The sequence below is a fragment of the Geotrypetes seraphini genome, chromosome 9, assembly GCF_902459505.1.
Source record: "Geotrypetes seraphini chromosome 9, aGeoSer1.1, whole genome shotgun sequence".
Classification (NCBI taxonomy): domain Eukaryota; kingdom Metazoa; phylum Chordata; class Amphibia; order Gymnophiona; family Dermophiidae; genus Geotrypetes; species Geotrypetes seraphini.
This window is the reverse complement of record NC_047092.1, coordinates 5,291,991-5,318,564: the sequence shown is the minus strand read 5'-3', so window position 1 is coordinate 5,318,564 and position 26,574 is coordinate 5,291,991. Positions and strand designations below refer to the sequence as shown.

The 26,574-nt window shown below is 47.5% G+C and overlaps 1 protein-coding gene across 1 annotated transcript in view; it reads left to right on the top strand.

The window, feature by feature from the left end:
- PHYH (phytanoyl-CoA 2-hydroxylase) overlaps nt 1-26,574 on the top strand; it is a 55,333-nt gene that overhangs the window by 8,919 nt on the left and 19,840 nt on the right. The window contains exons 5-7 of the mRNA XM_033959241.1: nt 5,236-5,317; nt 7,833-8,014; nt 17,517-17,666. Of these exons, the coding sequence (XP_033815132.1) occupies nt 5,236-5,317; nt 7,833-8,014; nt 17,517-17,666 (414 nt within the window). The remainder of the gene's footprint in view (nt 1-5,235; nt 5,318-7,832; nt 8,015-17,516; nt 17,667-26,574) is intronic.

Below are 26,574 nucleotides of genomic sequence, written 5' to 3'. Positions count from 1 at the left end.
AGCCTTCTCAGCCGCTACAGGCCATGGAGGGAGCTTTTTTGGCGGGAATTTCGCCATTTTCTCTGTCTGGCCCCTCCATTTTGTCTGCAACCTCAGGTGACCTTCCCCCTGTATTGCAAACACAGGGGCAGGTTTCAGCAAGGACCCCTGCTGGGGCAGGGAGTCCCTGGGGACCCCCAGGGTTTTTTTGCCCCCAATTTAATTTCTTTCTTTGTGCAGACAATTGGGGGTCCCACATGCACCTGGGGGGTTTCGGGGGTGGTTTCCCTCTGCGCCCCCTATGGCTTTGCCTCCCTCTTTTCGTTTGGCATCCCCTCTTCCTCCTCCCTCATCTAAGCGCCCACGGGGAGGCTTGGATTGCAAATTGGTGGTCGGAGGAGCGTGTTGGCATGATTGAGGACCTGGCCGCTTTGGCGGGCTTCCAGGATCCTCTAGAGGGGACGCCCGCTGGCAGCGGGGCGGCGGGTTTCCCGTCTTCCAGAGCAGATGCGTCCGTGGTGCGCTTTTTATTCAGAGGGATGAGTTTTTAGACCTGATGTAGCAGGCCTCCTTGGTGCTGCATTTTTGAAGTTGCGCCACCGGAGACCCCGCGTATGGGGGCCCCTCTGCTTCAGGGAGTCTGTCCTGTTTCCCGCTCTTTTCCTGTGCATCAGGATTTTCGGGATTTTGTGCTGGCGCAGTGGCCTACGGGCGCCGTTTCGTTTGGTGTGCGCCTTGGCTCATGGGTATCCCATCCCGGAGAGGGATAGGGCTACCTTAATTTCGCCAATGGGGGACGCGGTGGTCTCGGCACTTACTAAGCGGAATACCGTGCCTGTTATGGACGGTTCTGCTCTTAGGGTCTCTGAGGAGCGTACGTTAGAGACACTTCTTAAGTATAATTTTGCTGTCTCTGCCTTGGGGGTCCAGGCGGCTATTTGTGTGGGGCTGGTGGCTCGCACCGTGTTTCGGTGGTCTGAGCGTGTCCTGGATCGTGAGTCTGATGACTGGTCCTTAGTGGATCAAGAGGTGGTGAAGATTGAGATGACTGCCTCATTCCTCTTGGTTGTTCTTTGTGACTTGGTGCGGCTAAGTCTGGGACTTTTGGTGGCCGCACGCTGTACCTTGTGGCTTCGCGCTTGGTCGGCAGTTGCCGCGTCCAGAACTGAACTTCCCAAAATTTCCCTTTCGGGGGTTGTTTTTGTTTGGAGAGGACTTAGATCCAGTGGTTCAGACTCTGACGGACTCTGAGGTGCCCCGTCTGCCTGAGGACCGTGCCCGCCCGGCGTCTCGGGTTGGCATTGCCCGGGGGCGTCTGCGGGAATTTCGCAGGTTTCGCCTGGGGCATGGGACTGCTTCTTTCCAGGCTTCCGGTTTTTCCCCGGGGTCGGTTGGCTTAGCGCATGCAGTCCTTTCAGGGGGCCCGTCGGGGGGCTGGGAGTTCCCCCCGGTTCCCCTGCTGCCCGTCCTGCGCGATGGCTCTTTGCCGGCGCCCCCTTTGGTTCCCGTGGGTGCCCGGCTTCGCAACTTGTTTCCCAAGTGGGCCGAGATCACGTACGATCAGTGGGTCCTGGTGGTTATGTACTTGAATTTTGCCCGCTCTCTGCCGGATCATATCTAGCCTCTCCATGTCAGGTGGCATGGGAGACGCTAGCCTTTCGCCAGACCCTTCAGCGCTTGCTAGATCTCAAAGCAGTTGTCCAGTGTCCCCTCAGGAGTGCGGTATCGGCTGGTACGCCATTTCCTTTGTGGGGCCCTAAAGGGAGGGGACCTTTCGGCCCATCCTTGGTTTAAACCGAGGTCAACAGGACTCTCAGAATTCCCTTTTATTCGCATGAACACACTGCAGTCTGTCCTTCTGGCAGTTCAGCCGGGGGAGTTCCTGACTTCTCTCGCTCTGGCGGAGGCCTACTTGCCTGTTTCCATTCGGACCTCTCCTCAGCTCTTTCTTTGCTTTGCGCTGTTGGGTCTGCACTATCAGTTCTGTGTGCTTCCCTTGGGCCTGGCCACGACTCCCCGGACGTTCACCAAGTTGATGGTGGTCGTCACGGCGGCATTGCAGTCGGAGGGCATTCTGGTGCACCCCTACTGGGATGACTGGTTGATTCGGGCTAAGTCGTTGCAGGAGAGCGCTCGAGTTACGGCTCGGGTGGTTGAGTTTCTCCGGTCACTGGGCTGGGTGGTCAACCTTTCCAAGAGTCGGTTGGTCCCCGCTCAGCATCTGGAGTACCTTGGGGTTCTGTCCGACACCTCCTTGGGGAAGGTCTTCCTTCCAGAGGCCCGGGTAAGCAAATTGCAATCTCAGATTCGCCTTCTTTTGGCGTCCCGGTGTCCTCGGGCGCAGGATTTTCTCCAAGTCTTGGGGTCAATGGCAGCGTTCCTGGATGTTGTGAGGTGGGCGCGGGCCCACATGTGTCTCTTCAGTATGCTCTGCTCCGTAGATGGTCACCCCAGAGCACAGTTTGGATATCCCTGTCCCTCTGTGAGGCTTGGCGCGCTGCAGTCTTCATTGGTGGCTCCAGACCTCTCATCTGGTCCAGAGGATGAGTCTGGATCTATCGCAGTGGACGGTGCTTCTCACGGATGCCAGTCTCCTCGGTTGGGGGGGCTCAGTGTCTAGGTCACTCAGCTCAGGGCACCTGGTCCATGGAGGAGGCGTCCTGGTCGATAAACGTGTTGGAGACCAGAGCCGTCCCTCTGGCGCTGTTAGCCTTCCGCTCCCTCTTGATGGGCAAGTCGGTCAGAGTCCTGTCTGACAATGCCACAGCGGTGGCTTATGTCAATCGTTGAGGCACCAAGAGCGCTCAGGTGGCGGAAGAGGCGGCTCGGCTCATGCTTTGGGGCGGAGTCACGCCTTCTGGACCTCTCGGCCTCTCACATGGCCGGGGTGGAGAATGTTCAGGCGAACTTCCTCAGTCACATCTTAGATCCCAGAGAGTGGTGTCTCAGCCCCGTGGCTTTTCAGTTGATAGTGCAGGCTTGGGGTCAGTCCCTGATGGACCTGATGGCCACGAGTGGCAATGCCGAGGTGTTCCGCTTCTTCAGTCGTCGCAGGGATGGACTGGCCGAGGGTCTGGATGCTATAGTTCAACCATGGCCAACAGAGGGGCTGTTGTGCATGTTCCCTCCGTGGCCATTAGTGGGCAGAGTTCTTCTCCGCATTGTTCGCCATCCGGGTCTGGTGGCTCCAGATTGGCCTCGACATCCGTGATACGCAGATCTGGTGACACTCTGGTGGCGGATCCTCTTCCTCTGCCTCCCTTGGACGACCTTCTGACGCAGGGTCCCATTCCCATGTTCGTCCCGTCTCCCTTCTGTCTTACGGCTTGGCTTTTGAAAGGGGTCGCCTTGGTAAGAAGGGGTATTCAGATAGGGTGATTTCTACACTCTTGGGGTCCTGGAGGCTTTCTACCTCTCAGGCTTCTGTGTGGATTTGGCACTTCTTTGAGGGGTGGTGCCAGGCGCGGGGAGTGGTCTCTCTTCACGTTTCTGTGCCTAACATCCTAGAGTTCTTGCAAGATGGCCTGGATAGAGGCCTGGCTTCGGCTTCTCTCCGGGTTCAGCTTGTGGCCTTGTCAGCCTTTCGGGGGTTTGTGACAGGTCAGCGTTTGACAGCCATTCCTGATGTGATTTGCTTTTTGCGGGCGGCCAAGGTGCTCAGGCCTCCCGTGCGGCCCTCTGTTCCCTCTTGGAATCTCAGTCTGGTTCTCTCTATTCTGATGCACCCGCCCTTCGAACCGTTGGGCGGCTGCTCTTTGAAGGACCTTACTCTGAAGACGGTCTTTTTGGTGGACATTTCTTCCGCTAGGCATGTTTCTGAGCTACAGGTTTTCTCTTGTAGGGCTCCCTTCTTGGAGTTTTCTAGGGAGCAGGTTGTCTTGAGGCCTGTTCCTTCTTTTTCTGCTGAAAGTAGTTTTTCCTTTTCATGTCAATCAATCTGTGGTCCTCCCGGTCTTGGGTAGTTGGGAGGGCTCTTCTGAGCAAAGACAGCTGTGCAAGTTGGATGTTGGTCGGGTCCTTCGCTCTTATGTGCAGCGGACCCAGGAGATCAGGAAATAAAATCATCTCTTTGTCCTTCTGACTGGTCCTCTTAGGGGGGCTGGCGCTTCTAAGGCTACTATTGCATGCTAGATCAAGGAGACTATTGCTTCCGCTTCTCTTCTGGGGCAGCAGCCCGTTCCGGAGTTTCTCAAAGTTCATTCTACTCGGGGTCAGGCGGCTTCTTGGGCTGAGTCGTCGCTCGTGCCTCCAGTGGACATTTGTAAGGCTGCGGTTTGGTCTTCCTTGTATTCCTTTGTCAGACTCTTTCAGGTAGATGTTCTGGCGCATCAGGACGCGGTGTTCGGTGTGTGTGTTCTGGAGTCAGCCCTTCGGGGGTCCCGCCCGTGTGAGGGACTGCTTTGGTACGTCCCATTCGTAAAGATTAACCTCTACTGGTCTGGAGAGTGCTAAAGAAGGAGAAATTAGGTTCTTACCTGCAAATTTACTTTCTTTTAGCTTCTCCAGACCAGTAGAGGTCCCCACCCTGTCTGTTGTTGTTGGGACTGTTTCGCGGGCAGTTTTTGTTTTTTGCTGCGGGTTCTAGTATTTTTCTAGGGCCGGGGAGAATTAAAGAACAGCGGCTGTGGCTCGGCTGGCTTAGCTGGCGAGCTGTGGGGACATTTTCCTTCTGGTATTTCTCCTCTGCATTTTCCAACAGCATTTGGGTATGTTAGTTGCTACTCCTGTTCGGAGTATTGTTTTCTTTCTGTTTTCCAGTTCTTAGTTCTGCTTGGCTATTCGGCAGACTGATGTAAATAGAGAAGGGAGTATATTATATACTGTCCCACAGTTTTGTTTTCAGTCTCCACCTGCTGGTCATGATTGGATATATACCCATTCGTAAAGATTAACCTCTACTGGTCTGGAGAAGCTAAAAGAAAGTAAATTAGCAGGTAAGAACCTAATTTCTCCTTTTTATCAATATTCCTAATTCCATATGATATACATTCCCCACCCCAATCCCACATATATACTACCCATGTGCTAATATATCTGATCATTAGAGTAATTAGTCAATGGTCCCCATATTTTTTTAAAATTATGAAGATTCCCTTGTTGTAACGCTATCATCTTTTCCATCTTATATATGTGACAAACTGAATTCCACCAAAATGTATAATTTAATTTAGTATAATCTTTCCAATTTTGAGTAATTTGTTGCATGGCAGCATATCATTAGAAAGATGCACTTAGTGCAGCCTCTCTTCTCTTTAGATCCTGAAGTATGTTGAGGGTTTTACAGGCCCCAACATCATGGCCATGCACACCATGCTAATTAACAAGCCCCCGGATACAGGTAAGAAGAGCTTGTCCTGGAGGGGGGGAAAAGGAAGAGAAACTCTGGGCTTATTTTATGTTAACCTGCTTAATTTCTTTCGTTTTCTATCCCGTTGGCCCCAAAGAGCACAGAACGGGTTACAGGTTAAACATACATAATTGACGTGGGGAGAAGGCTTGTGGGTACGCGCTTTGCCCTTCCCTTTGTTGCGGCACCAGCAGGGCTGTAAGTAAACATAGTGGGCAAGCGGCAGTGGTGAACGGATGGGCAGGGAGTGAGTGGACGGACAAAAGGGCGGACCGGGAGGGGGAGGAGGAATCGGTGGCGGGTCAGCTTGTGGGCAGGCAGGCTTCGGGGGATGGCGGGAAGTAATTAAATGCAGCTGGTGCAGGTTGGCTTGGGGGGTGGATGGAGGGAGGAAGGAGGTACTGGGGGCATAGGAAGGAGGCACTGGGGCACTAAGGACATGGGAGGGAGGCACAATGCGCAAAAAGAAAATTTGCAAAGATTTGGCAGCTGACAGCCGTGAGAATGCTGTTTCCTCCTGCAGCATCAGAGCCCCCCCTCATAGTGCTCCCCCTCCCCCCAGACACCCGGCCCCTCTGTCAAATTTAAGAACCCATTGTGGCTCATGGGTCAAAAGGTTTGCCCACCCCTGCTCTAAACTATACCATTCCCTCAAGGTTTTGCCACCCAAATGCATGACCTTGAATTTCTTAGCATTAAATCTTAGCTACCAAATTCTGGACCTTGTTTTAGCTTCACTAAGTCCAATTTAATATTACAATGATTGTATTTTTTATTTTAATACTAAAGGAAATTTTTATTGAAACCCAGAGTTAATAAAACAAAGCAAAAAATGCAGACAAAAGCATCTAGAAAAAAACATGTAACAGTATCAACACTTTAACATCAGATCACCCAGGGTTAAACAAAATTATTCAAATAACAGCACTTGAAATATTTCCAAAATTTTTTTGTAGGAGTTACAAAAAGAAATAAGGGAAAAACAACAGAGAAATCCCCTCCCTTGCAATTAAACCCTAAAGATTGTTAGTGGTGCACAGCATCGGGGACAGTGTGCCAGTTGAAAGGGGGGGGGGGGGTCCAAATCGATTTCCACTTGGAGTAGATGTGCTTGTGGAGAGCTCCATCTCACTGATGAACCAAAGTTTTGTAATCCAACAGGTTAAAGATGGTAGTTTACATCTCTGCCAGTGTTTAGCCACATTCAGCCGGGTTGTATGGCAAGACTCAAACCAATAAGGACTGTTTGCAGGTTAAAGTGATTTAGGGCTGTGTCTACAAGAGATTCCTCGATAGAACACTATCATTCCAAGCTGGCAAATGGAATAAATGTCTAACCACCCTCATTTCAAGTGCACCCTCCTACCAATCCTTCAGGAAATCAATAAAAACCTACCTCTTTGATAAATTTCTTGTTACATCACTAATATACCTGATGTATCTCTGACATATTTCCGGTTACATCCAACCTCGCTCGGCCCACTAATGTAATTGATATTCCTCTCAATGTACTTGACAATACTTCCTGTAACATCGCTGTATGTGTACAGTTTCTTCCTCTGTAAACCGCTCTGAACTGCTTGTGGTATTGCGGTATACAAAATAAAGTTATTATTATTATTATTGATATTGTCCCAAACAGAAAGATTGCAGGGTGCCACCGAAGAGGCTGCCCTATCCAACTCTGCAAGCGAGAATGTATAGATCATCAGTAGGCCTGGGCTTTATGACATGTCCACCACAAATGTTCCATAGTGTCAACGAAGAAAAATGGGGAGACCCAATGATCCACAGTGAAAACAAAAAACTGTGGATACAGATGTCTGGAGATAATTTATTATACACTGACATATAAAAACATGAAATTCAATGAAAAAAGTACAATGATAAAAAATACAGTGATAAAAGTCCAACCGGATCCTACACGGTCCGAGTTTCTGCGAACACGCCTTCCTCAGGGGTCCAGTGGTTTGCAAACTCACATATAAAGAATTGGACTGAAAACAGTCTATTGTCTTTAAACGTGTGAGCAAAGAACACCGCAGACAAGCTGAAGTAGCAATAAAACACCGAAACACGGACCGTGTAGGGTCCGGTTGGATTTTTATCACTGTATTTTTTAGCATTGTACTTTTTTAGTGTATAATAAATTATCTCCAGAACATCTGTATCCACAGTTTTTTGTTTTTGTTTCCATAGTGTCAACGTCCAGACATCTCCTCCGTTAACAATGTATGCATTTTTTTAAATGTAATCTGTCAATTATCCCTGTGGAAAAGGCAAAAAGAAATGAAAAGAGATTGTAAAAACTTTGTATTTAAACATGTAACAATTATAAATGTACAAGAGTATCCCCTTTTATGGACTTTCATTCTTCTGCACTCTCATTTGTCTTTCGGACCTTCATTGTGGGTGCCAGCTGCTCTTGCAGGATACCCTTCTAGCACTCGGACCTGTAAAGTGTTTCATAGTGCAGTTTTATAGTTAAGTGATGCTTTCATTTCAGGTAAAATGACTTCCCGCCACCCACTGCACCAGGATTTGCATTACTTCCCGTTCAGGCCAGCCAATCTCATTGTATGTGCCTGGACAGCCATGGAGCATGTGGATCGGAACAATGGCTGCCTTGTTGTACTCCCAGGAACTCACACGGGTCCCCTGAAACAACACGACTACCCTGCCTGGGAGGTAAAATCTTGCTGCTGCCTTTTGGTTAATTTTTGCAGAAGCAGCAGGAATTGAAAGATTTTTTTAGACTGAGTTATCTGGATAGGAGCAGCTTCTAGATTTGTAACTCCCACTCACTGGTTCCAACCCAGCTCAGAAGTGTTTCTGCTTTGCTCTGTAGTAGCTTTCTTTAGTATTCGGTTGGAGACTTGTTACCCAGAGTTCCCACTTGTTGGGACCTCTGCCTAGGAGCAGACTCTTGTTGCGGACGTTTGCTGCTAGCAGGATCAGCCCTTGGGGACACCTAGCTAGCCAACCTGCTTTTCCAGTGCAATAGGGGTGTCATTCTAGACGAGCGGGTTATCTCCCTATGTCTAGGGAGCGCGCTATTCCGCGCGTTAAAGCCTTAACGCAGCTTAGTAAAAGGAGCCTTTTCTGTATTGCTTTAACAAGTTTGATGCTTATGATTGTTGTTTCAAAGCTATAAATAAAAATATACTGTTTATACCGTATTTGCCGGCATATAAGACACAGAGGCATATATGTCGCACCAACTTTTTTAAGAAAAAAATAATCATGTTCTACATTTTTTCACGAATTTCCATAGTGATTTACTGCACTAATGTTATAGTTATTTATGTCTACCAAAAATGTAACTAGGGAACACCGTAGTTGGGTACCTTTAATCTTCATCCTCAAAACCAGAAACGCGACGCAGACCTCGCAGCATCCGAAAAAGAGCAGAAACAACGTGACGGTATATTAATATAAACCAGAAGTTTTAGACTGGTTTATTTCAACTCACAATTTTGATTACTGGCGCATAAGACACACCCCATATTTTAAGTGTATTTTGAGGGGGAAAAAGTGCGCCCTATACTGTATGCCGGCAAATACAGTATTTTTGATTTTTTGGCTAAGGGGGCATGTCTTGAGGGTAGAAAGTGAGTGTTTCTATGCTAAAAGTTAGGCCCAGATTCTCTTACCAGTGCCCATTTTTAAGGCTCTGGTAGGTGCCCAAGCTCAGTAAAAAAATGCCATTTTTAATTGAGTTTTAAGGTGCCTACCGGGACTTGTTGTGCCACTGGGGCTTGCGTGCATCTGAGAAGCTGAAAGCTGTACCATCGGTAGTTTCACTACCAGCAGGGCCTCCCAAGGCGGGCAGGTTTCAATGGAAATGTCAGACTGAGGTACCACCCACCTGGGCAGTGTTTCAAGTTTCAAGTTTATTCGTTTTTAATATACCGACCATCAACAAATATCTGGCCGGTTAACAATAAAATTTAAAAGATAAGAAGGATAAAAAAATAAAATAATTGGCGTTTTAAAATAAATGGTGTGAACATAAATAATATCAACAAGACAAACTTGAAAGTGAGGGGAAAAGTTACATATTTGAGAAGAAAAGGAGAAAGTGGGAATGGAGGCAGATCATGTTTAATGTGACTTCAGATTTTTTCTGGGTCCCTCCTACTTCACTGTGAGCTCTACTGCTACCTGCAGTTTTTTCTTTCTGCTCTCTCTATTATTTTATTTGGTGTTTTTAACCTTTATTCAGTGTTTTCTGAGCTCAGAGCTTTCACCTTGAGCTCTGCCTGTGTTGAGAAGAAGCAGGCTCTGGTCTGAAACTGACAGACCAGTCCCTTTTGGTACCTGTTAGCCAGCCTGCACAAGTATTTTTGGAGCTTGGGGCCGTCCGCATGTTTATTGCTCACGTACTGAATTTCAGGGGTTCAAGTGCAGGCTGTGGGGCACCTTTAGGAGGCTCAGCAGTGTTTCTCAGATTGTCTGGCTGCATTTTTCGCCTCCCTCCTTCTGTAAGTGCATCCGTTGATCCACGGGGGTGGGGGTATGATGAGGCTCTGTGCCGGCTGGAAGCCCGAAGATAAGCGTTAAAGAGGCATTTCCAGCTTGAGACAGTGATTCTTCTTTCCAGCTACTGTAAAGGGCTGAGGCAGGCTACAGCTCATGTTCAGAACTGAGTAAGGCTGTTACAGCCTGTGAGGTGAATCAGGGGATGTCTGAATTTGTTTTGTTTTTTTAGTGTTTCTGCATGTTCCCCTTTGTTCTCCTGCCTAAAAAAAAATTCTACTTTCACCATTTTTACACTTTGTGGAAGTGTTTCATTAATGGTTTTAGGTGCAAATGTCTTAGTGGTGGCCATCTTGGATTTTTAGTGATCTTTTAGGGGCAGATGCTATTTGGCAAGGGTCTGGATGTCCTGATGGCCACTGTTACAAACTGTCGCCCTAATGCTTTGCCAGACAGCAAACCCTGGACGGTTTGGGGTCTGGGACATGGGAATTTTTAAGGAGGCCAAGCGATGCAGAGATTCAGCAGAGGCAGGAGGCAAAAAAGCCTCTGGCTCTCGCCCTCTCCAACCTCCAACAAAGCACAATGATGCCATGACAGGGATCAAACCCCTCCAGATAGAGAGCAGTCTGTTGGCCTATTGGTCGGTCTGGGCTTAGATTGGCGCAGACAGTTGGGTTTAAGTTGTTTGAGAAGATTACAAAATCAAGTTCTGTGCTTCCTTTCTGGACCTTTTTGTATATTTCCTGGCCAGTGAGAACCCTCAAAATCCAGGCAACAGTGAAAAGGCTACTGGATCTTTGTGCTATAGTCAGTTCTGGACGAAGAATTGAGTTTGGGCAGATACTCCATATACTTTACCATGCCAAAGAGAGGTTCAGATGACTGGAGGCTAATTCTAGACCTCAAATCAGTTAATGCTGCACTGAAAGTGCCACACTTCCACATGGAGACTGGTCGGTCATAGTGGTAGTGGCGTCAAGGGAATTTCTTACCTCCCTTGATTTGACAGAAGCCTATCTCCATATTCCCATTTTTCTGGCCCACAGCAAGTATTTGCGGTTTCATGTGCTGGAGCAGCATTTCTGGTTCTCTGCACTCCCCTTTGGCCTAGGAAAGGCATCTTGCACCTTTACTGAGGTTATGGTGGTGGTTGCAGCACACATCCACAAGGCAGGAATTCAAGTGCACCCATATTTGGAGGATTGGCTAATAAGAGCCTCATCCAGGGAGGAAGGAGAATGGACAGTTTTGAGTCCAACACCTCCAGGGTATGGAATGGATAGTCAACTTCAAGAAGTCAACTGGAGCTGACTCAGCGCCTGGAATGAAAACATAAGAACTGCCATACTAGGACAGACCAAAGGTCCATCAAGCCCAGTATCCTGTTACCATTAGTGGCCAAGTACCTAGCTGGATCCCAAGTAGTAAAACAGATTTTATGCTGCTCATCCTAGGAATAAGCAGTGGATTTCACCAAGTCATCTCAATGATGGCCTATCAACTTTCCTATTAGGAAATTATCCAAACTTTTTAAAAACCCTGCTAAGCTAACTGATTTTTACCACATGCTCTGGCAACGAATTTCAGAGTTTAATTGTACTTTGTGTGAAGAAATATTTTCTCCAGTTTGTTTTAAATCTGCTACCTAGGAGTTTTGTTTGACACGTCCTTGGGCCAGGTTTTTTTCCAAAGTCATGCAGATTGAAGCTCCAGAAGCAGATTTCAGACCTGTTTCAGAGTCCGACTTCCATGGCATTGCATTATCTGCAAGTCCTGGGGTGAAAGGTGGCAGCCATAGAGGGTGGTCCCTTGAGCAAGAGCGCACATGAGACCTCTCCAAGACGCTCCTCTCGCTGATCTCCTCATATGGATTTGCTTCAGCAACTGATTCCGTGGTTACTGGAAGCAAGGAACAGCCTGTGGTGGTGGCTGCAGGCAGCTTTCCACTTGAGGGGCATGCCTCTCAGCATTTGCTCCTGGAAGATACTAACGACCAATACCAGCCTTTTTGGTTAGGGATGTCAGTGCAACAAGACACCCAGTTCAGGGTTGTTGGTCATTGGCTCAGCAAAAGTGGTCCATAAATCACCTAGAACTGAGCCATTCAGCTAGCATTGCAGGCACTGGAGAAGGCTCTGGAAGGCAAGGCAGTCAGGGTCTTGGACAATCTGACAGCGATGGCCTTTGTCAACAGACAAGGAGGTACCAGTAGCACTCCATTACGCCTAGATGCTCGACTCCTCTTTCAGTTGGCAGATGCTCATTTGCAGGCTGTCTCGACCACACATGGCAGGAGTGGAAAATGTGCAGGCTGACTTTCTCAGTCAGCAGACTCTTGACCTGGGGGAATGGTCACTGACCCCAGGCATTCAACTCCATTGTTTGGTGGTGGGGCATCCACAGATGGATCTGATGGCCTTAGCAGTAAGCACAAATCACTTTTACAGCTGAAGATATGAGCCCAGAAGCGCAGGGTTGCACATGTTAGTCCAACAGTGGCTGGAGAAAGGGCTCTTGTATGTGTTTCCCCTGTAGCCCATGCTAGGGTGAATCATTCACAGGATCCCTTAGAGGGTTAAGGCAAGGGAACCTGTCACCAGAGTGGGATCCCTAGGATAGTAGACATGGGGGTGGGTCAGTAGAGTGGGTAGACCTGATGGGCTATGGCCCTTATCTGCCGTCATCTTCTATGTTTCTATCCGGGGTTGGTAGTACTTGTGGCATCCACAGACTCAGTATGCAGACCTAGTTTGCCTCTACAGGGATGAAAACCTCAGATTGCAGGTCCAAGTGGATCTTCTCACTCAGGGACTAGTCCCTATAGATAATCTGGAACACTTTGGGCTTACAGCATGGCTCTTTAACAGACTGCTCTGATGAGCAAGGGTTACTCAGACATGGTTGTCGCCATGCTGCTTAGGGCTAAGAAACCGTTGGCTGTGGCAGCCTGTGCTAAGGCCTGGAAGTCCTTTCAACACTGGTGTGCTGTGGATGATATAGAGCTCCGATTTTGATAGTCTTGGACTTTTTGCAAGAGGGACTTCAGAAGGATCTGTCAGTCAGATTGCTGAAAGTGCAGCTAGAAGGCCTTTTCTGTTTCCAAGCTCGGGGTGGAAAAAGACTTTCTGGCCTCTCACCCAGATGTTGCCCAGTTCATTAAAGGGGGCACTTCAGTTGCGCCCACTGGTGTGTTTCTCATTCCCATCGTGGAATCTTAACACCTTATGAGCCCTCACGGGAGGCTTCTGGCTCTTATGGTCAAGACGGTATTTATGGTGGTGATTACATCAGTGAGACGAGGCTCCAAGTTTCAAGCTCTGTCCTGTAGGGAGCCGTTTCTCAAGAATACAGAAGCAGGACTTTCTTTACTCATAGTTCCATCCTTTTTAAAAAAAAAAAAAAATTGTCTCTGCATCTCCTCATCAATCAGGAAGTCTGTTTATCCTTTTTCTTACACTCCCTATGGTGAAAAGTGGACAAAGTGTGGCTTATGCTGGATGTCAAGTGAGTGCTTTTCCGGCACCTCAAAGATACCAATGAGTTTTGCGTATTTGATCACTTTTTGTTCTTACCAATCATGCTAAGAAAGAGAGGCCAGCGTCTAAGGCCTCGATTTCCAGATAGATAAAAATGGCCATTACCTCTACGTATGTGGGCTGTGGTAAGCAGCCACAGATCGCAGTGAAAACGCACTCCAACAGAGAAATTGCTACCTCATGGGCGGAGAGGAGATCTGTAGAGAAGCTACATGGTCTACCCTTCATACCTTTACCAGGTTCTGTAGAGTAGATGTTTCAGCCAGGAAAGATGCCACTTTGTGTCCTCTGTTTTGAAGGCAGACTCAGTGGGCTGCTTTGGTATGTCCCTAGTGTTCAGGACCACTAGACACATTGCACTAGAGATGTCTAGCAGTCCTGAAGCCCCGCCCTGTAAGTAGGCTACACCTGTCTTCTGCCTTAGGATCAGTTTGGATTTGGAGACTTAGCTGCCTTTCAGATAAACTGAACAAAAAAAACAAAAAAAACCCAACACACAAGAAAGTAAAGTCTCTGGTCTAAATCTCTGCTTGATAGCAGGATGTGCAAGTAGCTACGAGCTCTATATAAAATTAGTGTTGGTTGCACATAGTTTTGGTATCTGTTTTGATCAGTTACTTCAATGTTATCATGTTAAATGATAGAAACATAGAAATTGACGGCAGATAAGGGCCACGGCCCATCCAGTCTGCCCACCCTAATGACCCTCCCCTGCCTTTACTTTGCGAATAGATCCCACGTGTCGATCCCATTTGGCCTTAAAATCAGGCACGCTGCTGGCCTCAATCACCTGAAGTGGAAGATCATTCCAGCGATCAACCACCCTTTCGGTGAAAAAGAATTTCCTGGTGTCACCAAACAGTGTTCCCTCTAAGCGGGCGGGTGTTGTGAGCAAACTTTTTTCACTGTGAGCTAAAAATATCGGGCGCCAGCAAGTTATGAGCCAAATAAATATGTTGTCAAAGTTGCTGATACATGAGGACGAGGTATTCAAAGGAATTTTAGGCCTACACGCTAAATTAAATAACGTTAAATAATATTTTTAAGAACACAGAAATTGTAGGGATGAAATGATATCTTAATAAATGTTTTACAACAAATGTAGTTATGTCTGTTACATCCATATGTGTAAACTGTAAATTAAAAACAGTCCAGAAGACAATACGTTTGATGCTTTCAATTTCTAGACCAGTGTTTTTCAACCTTTTTTGGGCAAAGGCACACTTGTTTCATGAAAAAAATCACGAGGCACACCACCATTAGAAAATGTTAAAAAATTTAACTCTCTGCCTATATTGACTATATATAAAGTAATTCTCTTGAATAGGAATCAAATAAACACAAAGAAAGTATTTTATAATTACTTTATTATGAAATAAAAATTATAAAAATTATAAAATACTTTATTCAGTGCGAAACCTGGGCCTGTTTGGCTGAACACAAAGCTGATATTCTGGCTGGAATGGAAGAAAGACACACACGTAGCTCTTCGTCAACAGCTCTCAGTCTCTCTCTGTATTTGGTTTTTATAGCATACAAAAATAGACAAATATACCCTCCATCCTTTTTATTAAACCACAATAGCAGTTTTTAGCGCAGGGAGCTGCGCTGAATGCCCAGCACTGCTCTTGACGCTCATAGGCTCCCTGCGCTAAAAACCACTATTGCGGTTTAGTAAAAGGGGACCATATTGTAAAATATAGACAGCAGATATAAATTCAGAACTGTGCATAGTAAGTGAAGGGAAGTTTTCATCTCTGGGAATTTACCCAGTTAACTATTAAGTTATTTGGGCAAATTCCTTTGAAAACTGTGGTAATACTGCCTCCACTTTGCTAAATTTAAAATAAAATCATTTTTCCTACCTTGTCTGGTGATTTCTGGTTGCACTTTCTTCTTCTGACTGTGCATCCAATCTTTCTTCCCTTCTATCAGCCTGTATGCTTTCTCTCCTCCACACCTCATTCCCTCCCCCAACTTTTTCTTCCTCTCTCCCTGACCTTTCTTTCTTTTTTTCTGTTTCTCTTCTTTCCTTCTGTTTCCCTGCCTGCCCCCTTTCTTTCTTTCTCCCAGCCTCCTGTCCAGCAGTAACTCTCTTCCCTTCCTCCCCTCCCAGCAGCATCTCTCCGTCTCCCTCTCCAGTAGCAGCTGTCCCTTTTTTTTCCTTGCCCAGCAGCTTCCCAGATTCCTTTCCCTCCTCCCCTCCCAGAAGCATCTCTCCGTCTCCTTCTCCCTCTCCAGTAGCAGCTGTCCCTTTTTTTCCTAGCCCAGCAGCTTCCCAGATTCCTTTCCCTCCTCCCCTCCCAGAAGCATCTCTCCTTCTTCTCCTTATCCAGTAGCAGCTGTCCCTTTTTTTCCTTGCCCAGCAGCTTCCCAGATTCCTTTCCCTCCTCCCCTCCCAGAAGCATCTCTCCTTCTTCTCCCTCTCCAGTAGCAGCTGTCCTTTTTTTTCCTGGCCCAGCAGCTTCCCAGATTCCTTTCCCTCCTCCCCTCCCAGATGCATCTCTCCTTCTCCTTCTCCCTCTCCAGTAGCAGCTGTCCCTTTTTTTTCCTGGCCCAGCAGCTTCCCAGATTCCTTTCCCTCCTCCCCTCCCAGAAGCATCTCTCCTTCTCCCTTTCCAGTAGCAGCTGTCCCTTTTTTCCCCTGCCCAGCAGCTTCCCAGACTGATAGTGGTTTTCTCCCCTCCCAGCAGCTCTTCTTACTTCCCAGCGCAGCGATTCACGAAGGCAGCCTCGGGTCCTTTGTTGTGTCGCGCCGCCTCTGAGGAAAGAGGAAGTTGCATCATCAGAGGCAGCCGCGACTCAGCAAAAGCCCCGAGGCTGCCTTCGTGAATCGCTGCGCTGGGAAGTAAAGGAGAGCTGCAGAGAGGGGAGAAAGCCACTGTCGGAGGCTCCCCAAGATCTCTCCGGCCCAGCGCACGCTTCCGATGCTGATCTTGCAGAAGTTCAAATGAGTCAATCTTGCCGGTCCTGCGCTGTGACGAGAAACTTGTGCGCTGCGACCTAATATTTTGTGCGCCAGCGCACGCCAGCACAGCTTAGCGGGAACACTGGTTCACCACGCAGTTTCCCGCCTCTGATTTTCCATGGATGCCCTCTTGTTGCCATGGGACCCTTGAAAAAGAAGATATCCTCCTCTGCATTGATGCGGCCCGTGAGATACTTGAACGTCTCGATCATGTCTCCCCTCTCTCTGCGCTCCTTGAGCGAGTATAGCTGTAATTTATCTAACCGTTCTTCGTACGGGAGATCCTTCAGTCCCGAGACCATCTGGGTGGCCATTCTCTGGACCGATTCCAGCCTCAGCACATCCTTACGGTAATGCGGCCTCCAGAATTGCACACAGTATTCCAGGTGGGGTCTCACCATGGATCTATACAGAGGCATAATGACTTCATGCTTATGGCTGACGAAACCCCTGCGTATGCAACCTATGATTTGTCTTGCCTTGGAAGAAGCTTGCTCCACTTGATTGGCAGCCTTCAGAGCAGAACAAAATTGTAGAGTCAGGGATTTTTCCCCATTTCCCTCCTTCCAGTTCTGTCTGTCATTACAGTGATACTTGATTGCTTTTGTACAAACTGAGGGGGTAGGAGCAGCTGCCTGGGAAGGAGGCAGAGTTCAAAGATGATTGACTGCATTCTGCAAGAAACTTGTGGGTTCAGATGCATAACCCTAGCATTCAGAACTACTAGACAGATCTACAAGAAAGAAAAGTTTCAAGGTAAGAACCTAATGTTTCCCTCCCTACTTCCTACGTCCTTTACCCGAACTTTTAACCTCTTTCCTATCGCTACTCTATCAGTCCTGGTATGCCTAGATTATTTAAAGTACTGGTTTTCTTCTCCTCCACTCATGGGCCATTTTAGGCCTTGTCATCTTACAAGACCAACATGAAATCTAATCAGCTCCTCTTCATACTTACTGAAGTTTGGTTTTAACCATGGTGACTCTATGCATTTTGCCCCGATGCTATCTTTAAAGTCTGATGCAGTGATAATGTTGCTCCATTAGATTATCACGTGGCTATGGACACAGGGATTTTCAAATATCTTGTGTAATTTGAAATTCTTGTCCTTTACCCCGGTATTATTGGGACTTTGGGAACCATGTGCAGATAATTACAATGTCTTATCTGAAATGTAATAAACTTCCTTTATATCTCTCTAAAGGGTGGTATAAATAAAATGTACCATGGAATCCAGGACTATGACCCAAGTCTCCCCAGGGTGCACCTGGTTATGGAGAAGGGTGACACTGTATTCTTCCATCCATTGCTTATCCATGGCTCTGGCACGAACAGAACAGAAGGATTTAGAAAGGTACCTTGCCAGATTACATTACTTATACATACAGAGAGAGGCATAGTGACACATACTTGCATGTTTGTTTCACCTGAAATTTTAATGTTTCCTAGTTGATATAGTATTATCCTAGTCTGCTTCCTTTCAATAACGGTAGATTTAATTTATGAAATCCTTTTCATTCACCAGTCAAGTTCAGCCAAATGTGTTACAGATATATATATATGCCCCTCAACTAAAAGATGGAGACAAGAGACTTAAGAGCTGTGAGCCCTGCCCTATAAAAGGCACCATGCAGTCACTAACTCTTCAGTACTCTCTGTCTCCAGCAGGTGGTGACAGGGGGGAATACCCTGAAGTGACTGGCAGCAGAAGGGAGCTCCATCACTTCTCAAGGTAGTTTTCATACCAGGAATAGTGTGAAGAATTTCCCGAGGCAGAATTCAGTTATGGAAGTTGGTGTCAGGAAAAGTGTGTGCAGAGCAGTTTTTCTGGAGATGGCAACAGTGTGAGGAAAAACTCCATTCATGTACTGTTTCTCATTCCCTCCCTTCTGAGCAAAGTTGCATCAGTAATGGCATAGGAAACCTTGGCCAAAGCAGTGTACACTCAAGAAGTCGGTGTCAGGAGAGGCAAGTGCAGAGGGAGTCTTGCAGAGACCCATGCCTTCAAGTTTATTCAAGTTTCAAGTTTATTAAAATTTTTGATTAATCGCTTAATCTTGCTTCAAAGCGATGTACATACATAAAAGAAAATATTTAAATTACAATTTTAAAATTAAAAATAAAACATTAATTCATATATAACCATTAAAATAAAATGAACTATATACGAACTTTAACAAACATGAATAAAAAGGAAAAGGGGATATGAACTACAACATATAATAGAAAAGAAGGTTGGGAAAAACATAAGGATGGGAGTTCAAATGAATTGTTGAAAACAGCATTATCCCAGGACAAGCAGGCAGGTATTCTCACTAGTGGGTGATGTCATCCGACAGAGCCCCGATACGGACATCTTGCAAGCATGTCTTGCTTGAAGAAACTCAGAAGTTTCGAGATGCCCGCACCGCGCATGCGCCAGTGCCTTCCCGCCCGATGTACCGGGCGCGTCTCCTCAGTTCTTTTCTTTCCGCGGAGCTGAGAAGTTCTCTTCAATTCTGCGCTGACTGAAATTTCAGTATTTTGCCTTCTTTCCCCGCGTTTTATTGTTTTACTTACTTTCTTTGACTTTTATTTCTATTTAAAAAAAAAAAAAAAAAAGTTACAATTATTTCGTCCGGCGGTTCGGCCGGGCCGGCCTCGTGGCTGCGACCTAGCTCCTTCGACCTAGCAACGTCACTTTTCCGGCCTATGTCCCGGCCTATCACCGGTTTTAAAAAGTGCAGCAAGTGCCAGCGTGCGATTTCGTTGACGGACCCACACCGGCGCTGTCTTCAGTGTCTTGGTCCAGAACACGTTCCGAAATCGTGCCGGCCTTGTTCCACGCTCACAGCGCGCTCTTTTAAACGGCGCTGCTTACTTTGGGAGTCCATGTTTAAGATGGAGTCTTCTAAGGAGCCATCTGCTTCGACCTCGACAGATGTTTCACCGGTCTGTTCGAAGCCTGCATCTGCGACTCCTGCATCGAGCATCGTGAAGCCAGCATCGTTCACACCGGCTTCTGCATCGAGTTCAGCATCGGTTCCTGCTCCCGTCTCCTCGGTTCAGGTACCGCCTTCCACTGTTCCTCCCGTGGTCATAAAAGTGCCCAAAGCTACCAAGCAGAAGCACTCGACCACGAAGGAACGCGATGACCGTGCAGGAGGACCCCCTTTCGGTGCGGATCCCTCCATATCGGCATCGCTTAAATCCCTGCTCGAAGCTCAATTTGTTGAGCTCATGCGGACGATGGGACCGAGGCTTATCGCTAATATTCAGGGCGATACTACGGTCCCGGTCCCGGAGAGCGGTCCGCCCCCTCCTCCTCCTCCTCGTCGTTCGATTTCCCTGCTCGACGAGGGGGAGCGGCGGAGGGCGGCGGAACCCACTAGGCGGGCTTCCCTTTCTGACATGCCGCCTTTAGAGCCCATTACACCTCCACGTCACCAGGGTACTACATCGGCCCCTGATAATCGGAGTCCTGGGCATACTGCATCGCAGGAGGAGTTCTTTCGCACTCCATACCAGACTTGGGTGGCACTGCGTGAGTCGGCATCGTTGCCTCCCATGCGCTCCACTGCATCGAGTCCAATCCATTCCTTCGAGGCTTCAAGGGATCGATCGATGCATCGAAGATCACGTTCCCCATCCCGGCATCGGGAGGGGCATCGATCTCGACATTCTTCTAGACACTCCTCGCGTCATTCAGAGGTGTCTCCACAGAAGAAAATGCAGCGTATGGGATACTCATCCTCAGATTTATCCCAGCCAGAGGGACCGGAGTATGAAGAACCATCTACCTCATACTCTCCATGCCGCTCCCAGCTCTCCCTGGAACCGGAGGCTTCCACGTCTTCTAGTCCGTCTCGCCGGCCGGCCTTGGCGGACCAACTTTCCTTTTCATCCTTTCTCAGACAGATGGCGGATGACTTGGATGTGGCCTTAGATACTGGGTCGAAGTACTCTAAGGAGTATCTGGACACCATGCATTTACCTCATCCTCCGGCGGAGACACTTCGGCTTCCCCTGCATAAGTTACTTGACCAGACTCTCATGCGGTGTTTGGAGACACCGTATTCCATACCTGCGGTACCTAGCAAGTTGGATGCTCGATACCGCATCATGCACCACAAGGGGTTTGAGGGAGCTCAACTCTCTCATCAGTCCCTCCTAGTCGAGTCTTCCCTTAAACGTTCGCACCCCTCCCAAGTCTACGCTTCCGTGCCTCCTGGCAGGGAAGGGAGAACGATGGATAAGTTTGGTAGACGTATTTATCAAAATTCAATGATGGCGACTCGAGTGCTCAATTACAATTTTTTCTTCTCGTCCTATTTGGATTTTTTCTTGCCGGTACTCCGCAAGTTCACACCTTTCATCGATGCTGAGGCTCGGTTTGAGTTTGAGGAGGTGGTGGCGACCCTGTCCCAGTTGCGCCTCCAATTGATGCAATCCTCCTATGATGCTTTCGAGCTCTCGGCTCGTGCTGCGGCCTGCTCGGTCGCCATGCGTCGACTGGCTTGGCTTCGCACCATTGATATGGATCCGAATCTCCAAGACAGACTTGCAAATGTGCCTTGTGCGGGAGCGGATCTGTTCGATGAGTCTGTCGAGACTGTTACTAAAAAACTGTCAGACCACGAAAAATCTTTCCAGTCTATCATGAGGCCTAAGCCTAAACCACAACAGTCTCGTCCTTCTAGACCGCCTATAATCTACCAAAGGCGTTATCAACCGAGGCAGGCCCCTCCTGCGAGACAGCCTGCAAAGCGACAGCCGCCTCAGAAGACTCAGCAAAAGCCTCAGATGCCGGCTGCTCCCAAGGCTACTCAGCCTTTTTGACTCTCCTCCAGGGAGCATAACCGATCTCGTTCTGTCTACCCCATATTTTCCCATAGGGGGTCGCCTCCATCATTTTTGTCATCGATGGGAGGCGATCACCACGGACCTCTGGGTCCTCTCCATCGTAAGAGAGGGATACTCTCTTCATTTCCAACGGGTCCCCCCGGACCATCCTCCAAGAGAGTATCCTTCCAACTCCACACAGACCGCTCTTCTTCTCCAGGAAGCTCAGGCTTTGCTCCGGCTTCGGGCCGTCGAGCCGGTACCGGTGGATCAACAAAACCAGGGGTTTTACTCCCGGTACTTCCTGGTCCCGAAGAAGACGGGCGATCTGCGTCCCATTTTGGACCTTCGGGTCCTCAACAAGTTTTTGGTCAGGGAACGGTTCCGCATGCTGACCCTTGCCTCTCTTTATCCCCTAATCGAGCAGAACGATTGGTTATGCTCTCTGGATCTCAAGGAGGCCTACACTCACATCCCGATTCATCCGGCCTCCCGCAAGTTCCTCAGATTCCGGGTGGGACATCTGCATCTGCAGTATCGAGTGCTTCCCTTCGGCCTATCTTCGTCGCCCAGAGTCTTCACGAAGTGTCTGGTAGTGGTGGCCGCTGCACTCCGGAACATGGGTCTCCAGGTGTTCCCATACCTCGACGACTGGCTCATCAAGGCCCCGTCCGCTCCCAAGGTCATTTCGGCGACCTTGACTACCATTTGTTTTCTGCAGAGCTTGGGCTTCGAGATCAACTTTCCAAAGTCCCATCTTCAGCCCACCCAGTCTCTCCCCTTCATAGGGGCTGTCCTGGATACCATTCAACTTCGAGCATTCCTTCCTCCTCCACGCTTACATGCTCTCCTTCTACTCTGCCAGTCAGTGTCTTCTCGCCAATCCATCTCAGCGAGACACATGATGGTCCTTTTAGGCCACATGGCATCTACAGTTCATGTGACGCCTTTTGCCAGACTACATCTCAGGATCCCTCAATGGACTCTGGCATCTCAGTGGACTCAGGTGTCCGACCCGTTATCTCGTCACATTGTGGTCACTCCTGCTCTACGGCAGTCTCTTCTCTGGTGGATGACCTCTTCGAATCTATCCAGAGGTTTGCTGTTTCATTCTCCTCCCCATCAGAAAGTTCTAACGACCGATTCATCGAACTATGCATGGGGGGCCCATCTGGATGGTCTTCGCACTCAGGGGTTCTGGACCAGTGCGGAACGACTCCATCAAATCAATCTTCAATGCTCTCCAAGCTTTTCAACATCTGCTTCACGACATGGTGGTCCTTATTCGCACAGACAATCAGGTCGCCATGTATTATGTCAACAAACAAGGGGGCACGGGCTCGGCCCCTCTTTGTCAGGAAGCTCTTCGAGTCTGGGATTGGGCGGTTCGCCACAACACCTTCCTCAGAGCAGTCTACTTTCAGGGGAAGGACAACGTCTTGGCAGACAAATTGAGTCGTCTACTTCAACCTCACGAATGGACGCTCCACTCCGACCCCCTTCATCAGATCTTTGCTCAGTGGGGGACACCTCAGATAGACCTCTTTGCAGCCCCCCACAACTTCAAGCTGCCTCAATTTTGCTCCAGGATCTACACTCCTCATCGCCTAGAGGCAGATGCTTTTCTGCTGGATTGGAGCAAACGTTTCCTATATGCGTTTCCTCCTTTTCCTCTCATTCAAAAGACTCTAGTCAAATTGAGATTAGACCATGCCACCATGATTCTGATTGCTCCTCGGTGGCCCAGACAACCTTGGTTCTCCCTTCTACTTCAACTCAGCAGCAGGGAGCCAGTACTTCTTCCAGTGTTTCCTTCACTACTCACTCAACATCAAGGTTCACTACTTCATCCCAATCTGCAGTCCCTCCACCTGACAGCTTGGTTCCTTTCAACATAACTCCTCACCAGTTCTCTCAAGCAGTGAGGGAGGTCTTGGAGGCTTCCAGGAAGCCTGCTACTCGACAATGCTATTCCCAAAAATGGACTAGATTCTCTTCCTGGTGTATTTCCAATGCCACGGAACCTCAGCGAGCTTCCCTATCTTCTGTATTGGATTATCTTCTACACCTGTCCCAGTCTGGCCTCAAGTCTACCTCTATACGAGTCCACCTGAGTGCTATTGCGGCTTTCCATCAGCCTCTACAAGGGAAACCTTTGTCTGCTCATCCTGTGGTTTCCAAATTTATGAAAGGACTTTTTCATGTCAACCCTCCTCTCAAACCTCCTCCTGTGGTTTGGGATCTCAATGTTGTCCTGTCTCATCTTATGAAGCCTCCGTTTGAACCTCTCAACACGGCTCCACTCAAGTATCTCACCTGGAAGGTGGTTTTTCTAGTGGCCCTCACGTCAGCTCGTCGGGTCAGTGAGCTTCAGGCCCTAGTGGCGGATCCACCGTTCACCGTATTCCATCATGACAAGGTGGTTCTCCGTACTCATCCAAAATTCTTACCTAAAGTGGTCTCTGAATTTCACATCAACCAATCCATCGTGCTTCCGGTGTTCTTTCCAAAGCCTCATTCTCATCCTGGAGAATCTGCTTTGCACACTCTGGACTGTAAACGTGCTCTAGCTTTCTACTTGGATCGCACAAAGCCACACAGAACTGCTCCTCAACTTTTCGTCTCCTTTGATCCAAACAAGTTGGGACGACCGGTATCGAAGCGCACCATCTCCAACTGGATGGCGGCTTGTATCTCTTCCTGCTATGCCCAGGCTGGATTATCCCTTCCCTGTAAGGTCACAGCCCATAAGGTCAGAGCAATGGCAGCCTCTGTAGCCTTCCTCAGATCGACACCGATTGAGGAGATTTGTAAGGCTGCCACTTGGTCCTCGGTTCATACATTCACCTCTCATTATTGTCTGGATACTTTCTCCAGACGGGATGGACAGTTTGGCCAAACAGTGTTACAAAATTTGTTCTCTTAAGTTGCCAACTCTCCCACCATCCCATTGGGGTTAGCTTGGAGGTCACCCACTAGTGAGAATACCTGCCTGCTTGTCCTGGGATAAAGCAATGTTACTTACCGTAACAGTTGTTATCCAGGGACAGCAGGCAGCTATTCTCACGTCCCACCCACCTCCCCTGGGTTGGCTTCTCAGGCTAGCTACCTGAACTGAGGAGACGCGCCCGGTACATCGGGCGGGAAGGCACTGGCGCATGCGCGGTGCGGGCATCTCGAAACTTCTGAGTTTCTTCAAGCAAGACATGCTTGCAAGATGTCCGTATCGGGGCTCTGTCGGATGACATCACCCACTAGTGAGAATAGCTGCCTGCTGTCCCTGGATAACAACTGTTACGGTAAGTAACATTGCTTTATTGAATTCAAGGGCAAAACATGTTAATCGAAAGCATCTTTAAAAAGGAATGTTTTTAAATTAATCTTGAATATATCGATATCATGTTCTTTTCTTAAATAAATTGGCAGGGAATTCCAAATTTGTGGAGCAGTGACAGAGAAAATAAATTGTCTTCTAGTATTAATGATCTTGAGAGATGGAATTGTTAATAAATGCTGTTCGTTGGATCGCAATATTCTATTTGTGGAGTAAGGGATTAAAAATAAATGCAGGTGTTTTAAAAAGCATTGCTTTAAAAGTGAGTAGGCATAGTTTATATGTTATTCTGTGGGATACTGGAAGCCAGTGAGCATTCTTAAGGAGTGGTGTTACATGATCAAATTTTTTTTGTCTTTGTTATTAGTTTAATAGAAGTATTTTGTATTATTTGAAGCCGTCTTATTTTATTCTGTGCAATTCCTTTAAAAAGGGCATTGCAGTAGTCGATTTTATAGATTACTAAGGAGTGGATAAGAATATTTAATGATTTAGAACAAAGATATTGTGAAAGAGAGCGAATTTGACGGAGCCTATAGAATGAAGATTTTACGATACTACTTATATGTTCATGAAAAGTTAATTTACTATCAAATATGACTCCTAGGATTTTAATAGAATCAACTAATTGCAGAGGAATATTTTTTATAGTGATAGGGGTGATAAGTTTAGGAGTTTCTTTCCATGGAAAAAGCATCGTTTTTGTTTTTTCAATATTAAGAGCCAACCTATTTATATCTAACCATTGGTGGATTTGTTCAAGTTTATTATTAATTGCTGTGATTTCCAAAGAGTTATTGGGATCCAAAGGGTGCAGAAGTTGAATATCATCAGCGTATGCAAATACATGGAAACCTATAGATTGGCAGACAGTCATCAGGGGTGCAAGAAAGATATTAAAAAGTAAGGGGGACAGAATAGATCCTTGGGGAATACCATGGGAAGTTAATGAGCTTTTAGAGTTTGAATTATTAAATATAACTTTAGAAGTACGCTCAGTAAAGTAAGATTTGAACCAAGACAATACTGGATCGGTAATACCGATTGAAGAAAGTCTGTCTAATAAAAGATGGTGATCTATAGTGCCTTCTGAAAATATTGCTAATAGTTGTAGCTAGGGCTGCTTTGTGTGAAACCATTGGTGTTAGAGTTGTAAACAGGGCTGCTCTGTGTGATTTCCTCCAAACTCCTGGGTGCAATATTAGTTGTGTCTAATAGCAATGTTATGTGATGAGTAGCAGAAATGTTGCTGAAGCTTACTATAGACTCAATCTCAACTGCTAACAATGTCTAAAGAAAAAACATAGAAGCTTAGAAAATGATGGTAGATAAAGAGCACCTGGTTGATATTCAAAACCACTTAACCAGCCAGAAATGCTGCTGACCGGTTAAATCACTTGTTCAGGACTAGCTGCTAATTTTCAATGGCACTTAACCCATTAATCGTTTCTCCAAAGAACAAGGCATATCTAACAGTTTGGTGATACGATTAAGTAGGTGCCTTGTCCCTATTTAATTTGATATACTTAACCCATTAACCCATCTTCTGGGGGTGGGATCAGCACTTAACCTACTAAGGTAATTGCATATATGGGACAGCATAAAAGGCAATATTATCTTTATCCTAGGACAGGGGTCGGCAACCCACAGCTCTTTGACTACGTGGTTGCAGTTCTTCTCTTGCTTCAACAGGCAGTGATTCCTACTGCTGCTAACTGAGAAGCAGGGCCGGCATTAGGGGAAGGCAAACAGGTCAACTGCCCTGTGGGCCAGCATGCCTTTCCTTTCGGCGCAGATCTGACTTCGCCCTCACCTTCCCCTGGCGCAACTGAGCTATAGAAAACAGACACACCCACCGGCTGCATTGAGCTGAGTCCAAAGAATACAGTTTCCAGAGGAGCCAAAAAAAGTCACTTTCCCGCTGACACAGCAGCGATTTTGAAGTGCTGCCCGTGGCCCCATTGCTTTCCTTCTACCACAGTCCATCACCAATGATGAAATTTCTGTGTTTCCTCTTGGGCGGACTGCGGCAGAAGGAAAGCAATGAGGCAGCCACGGGCAGCACTTCAGAATTGCAACCATGGTCAGTTTATGCATATATACCCAT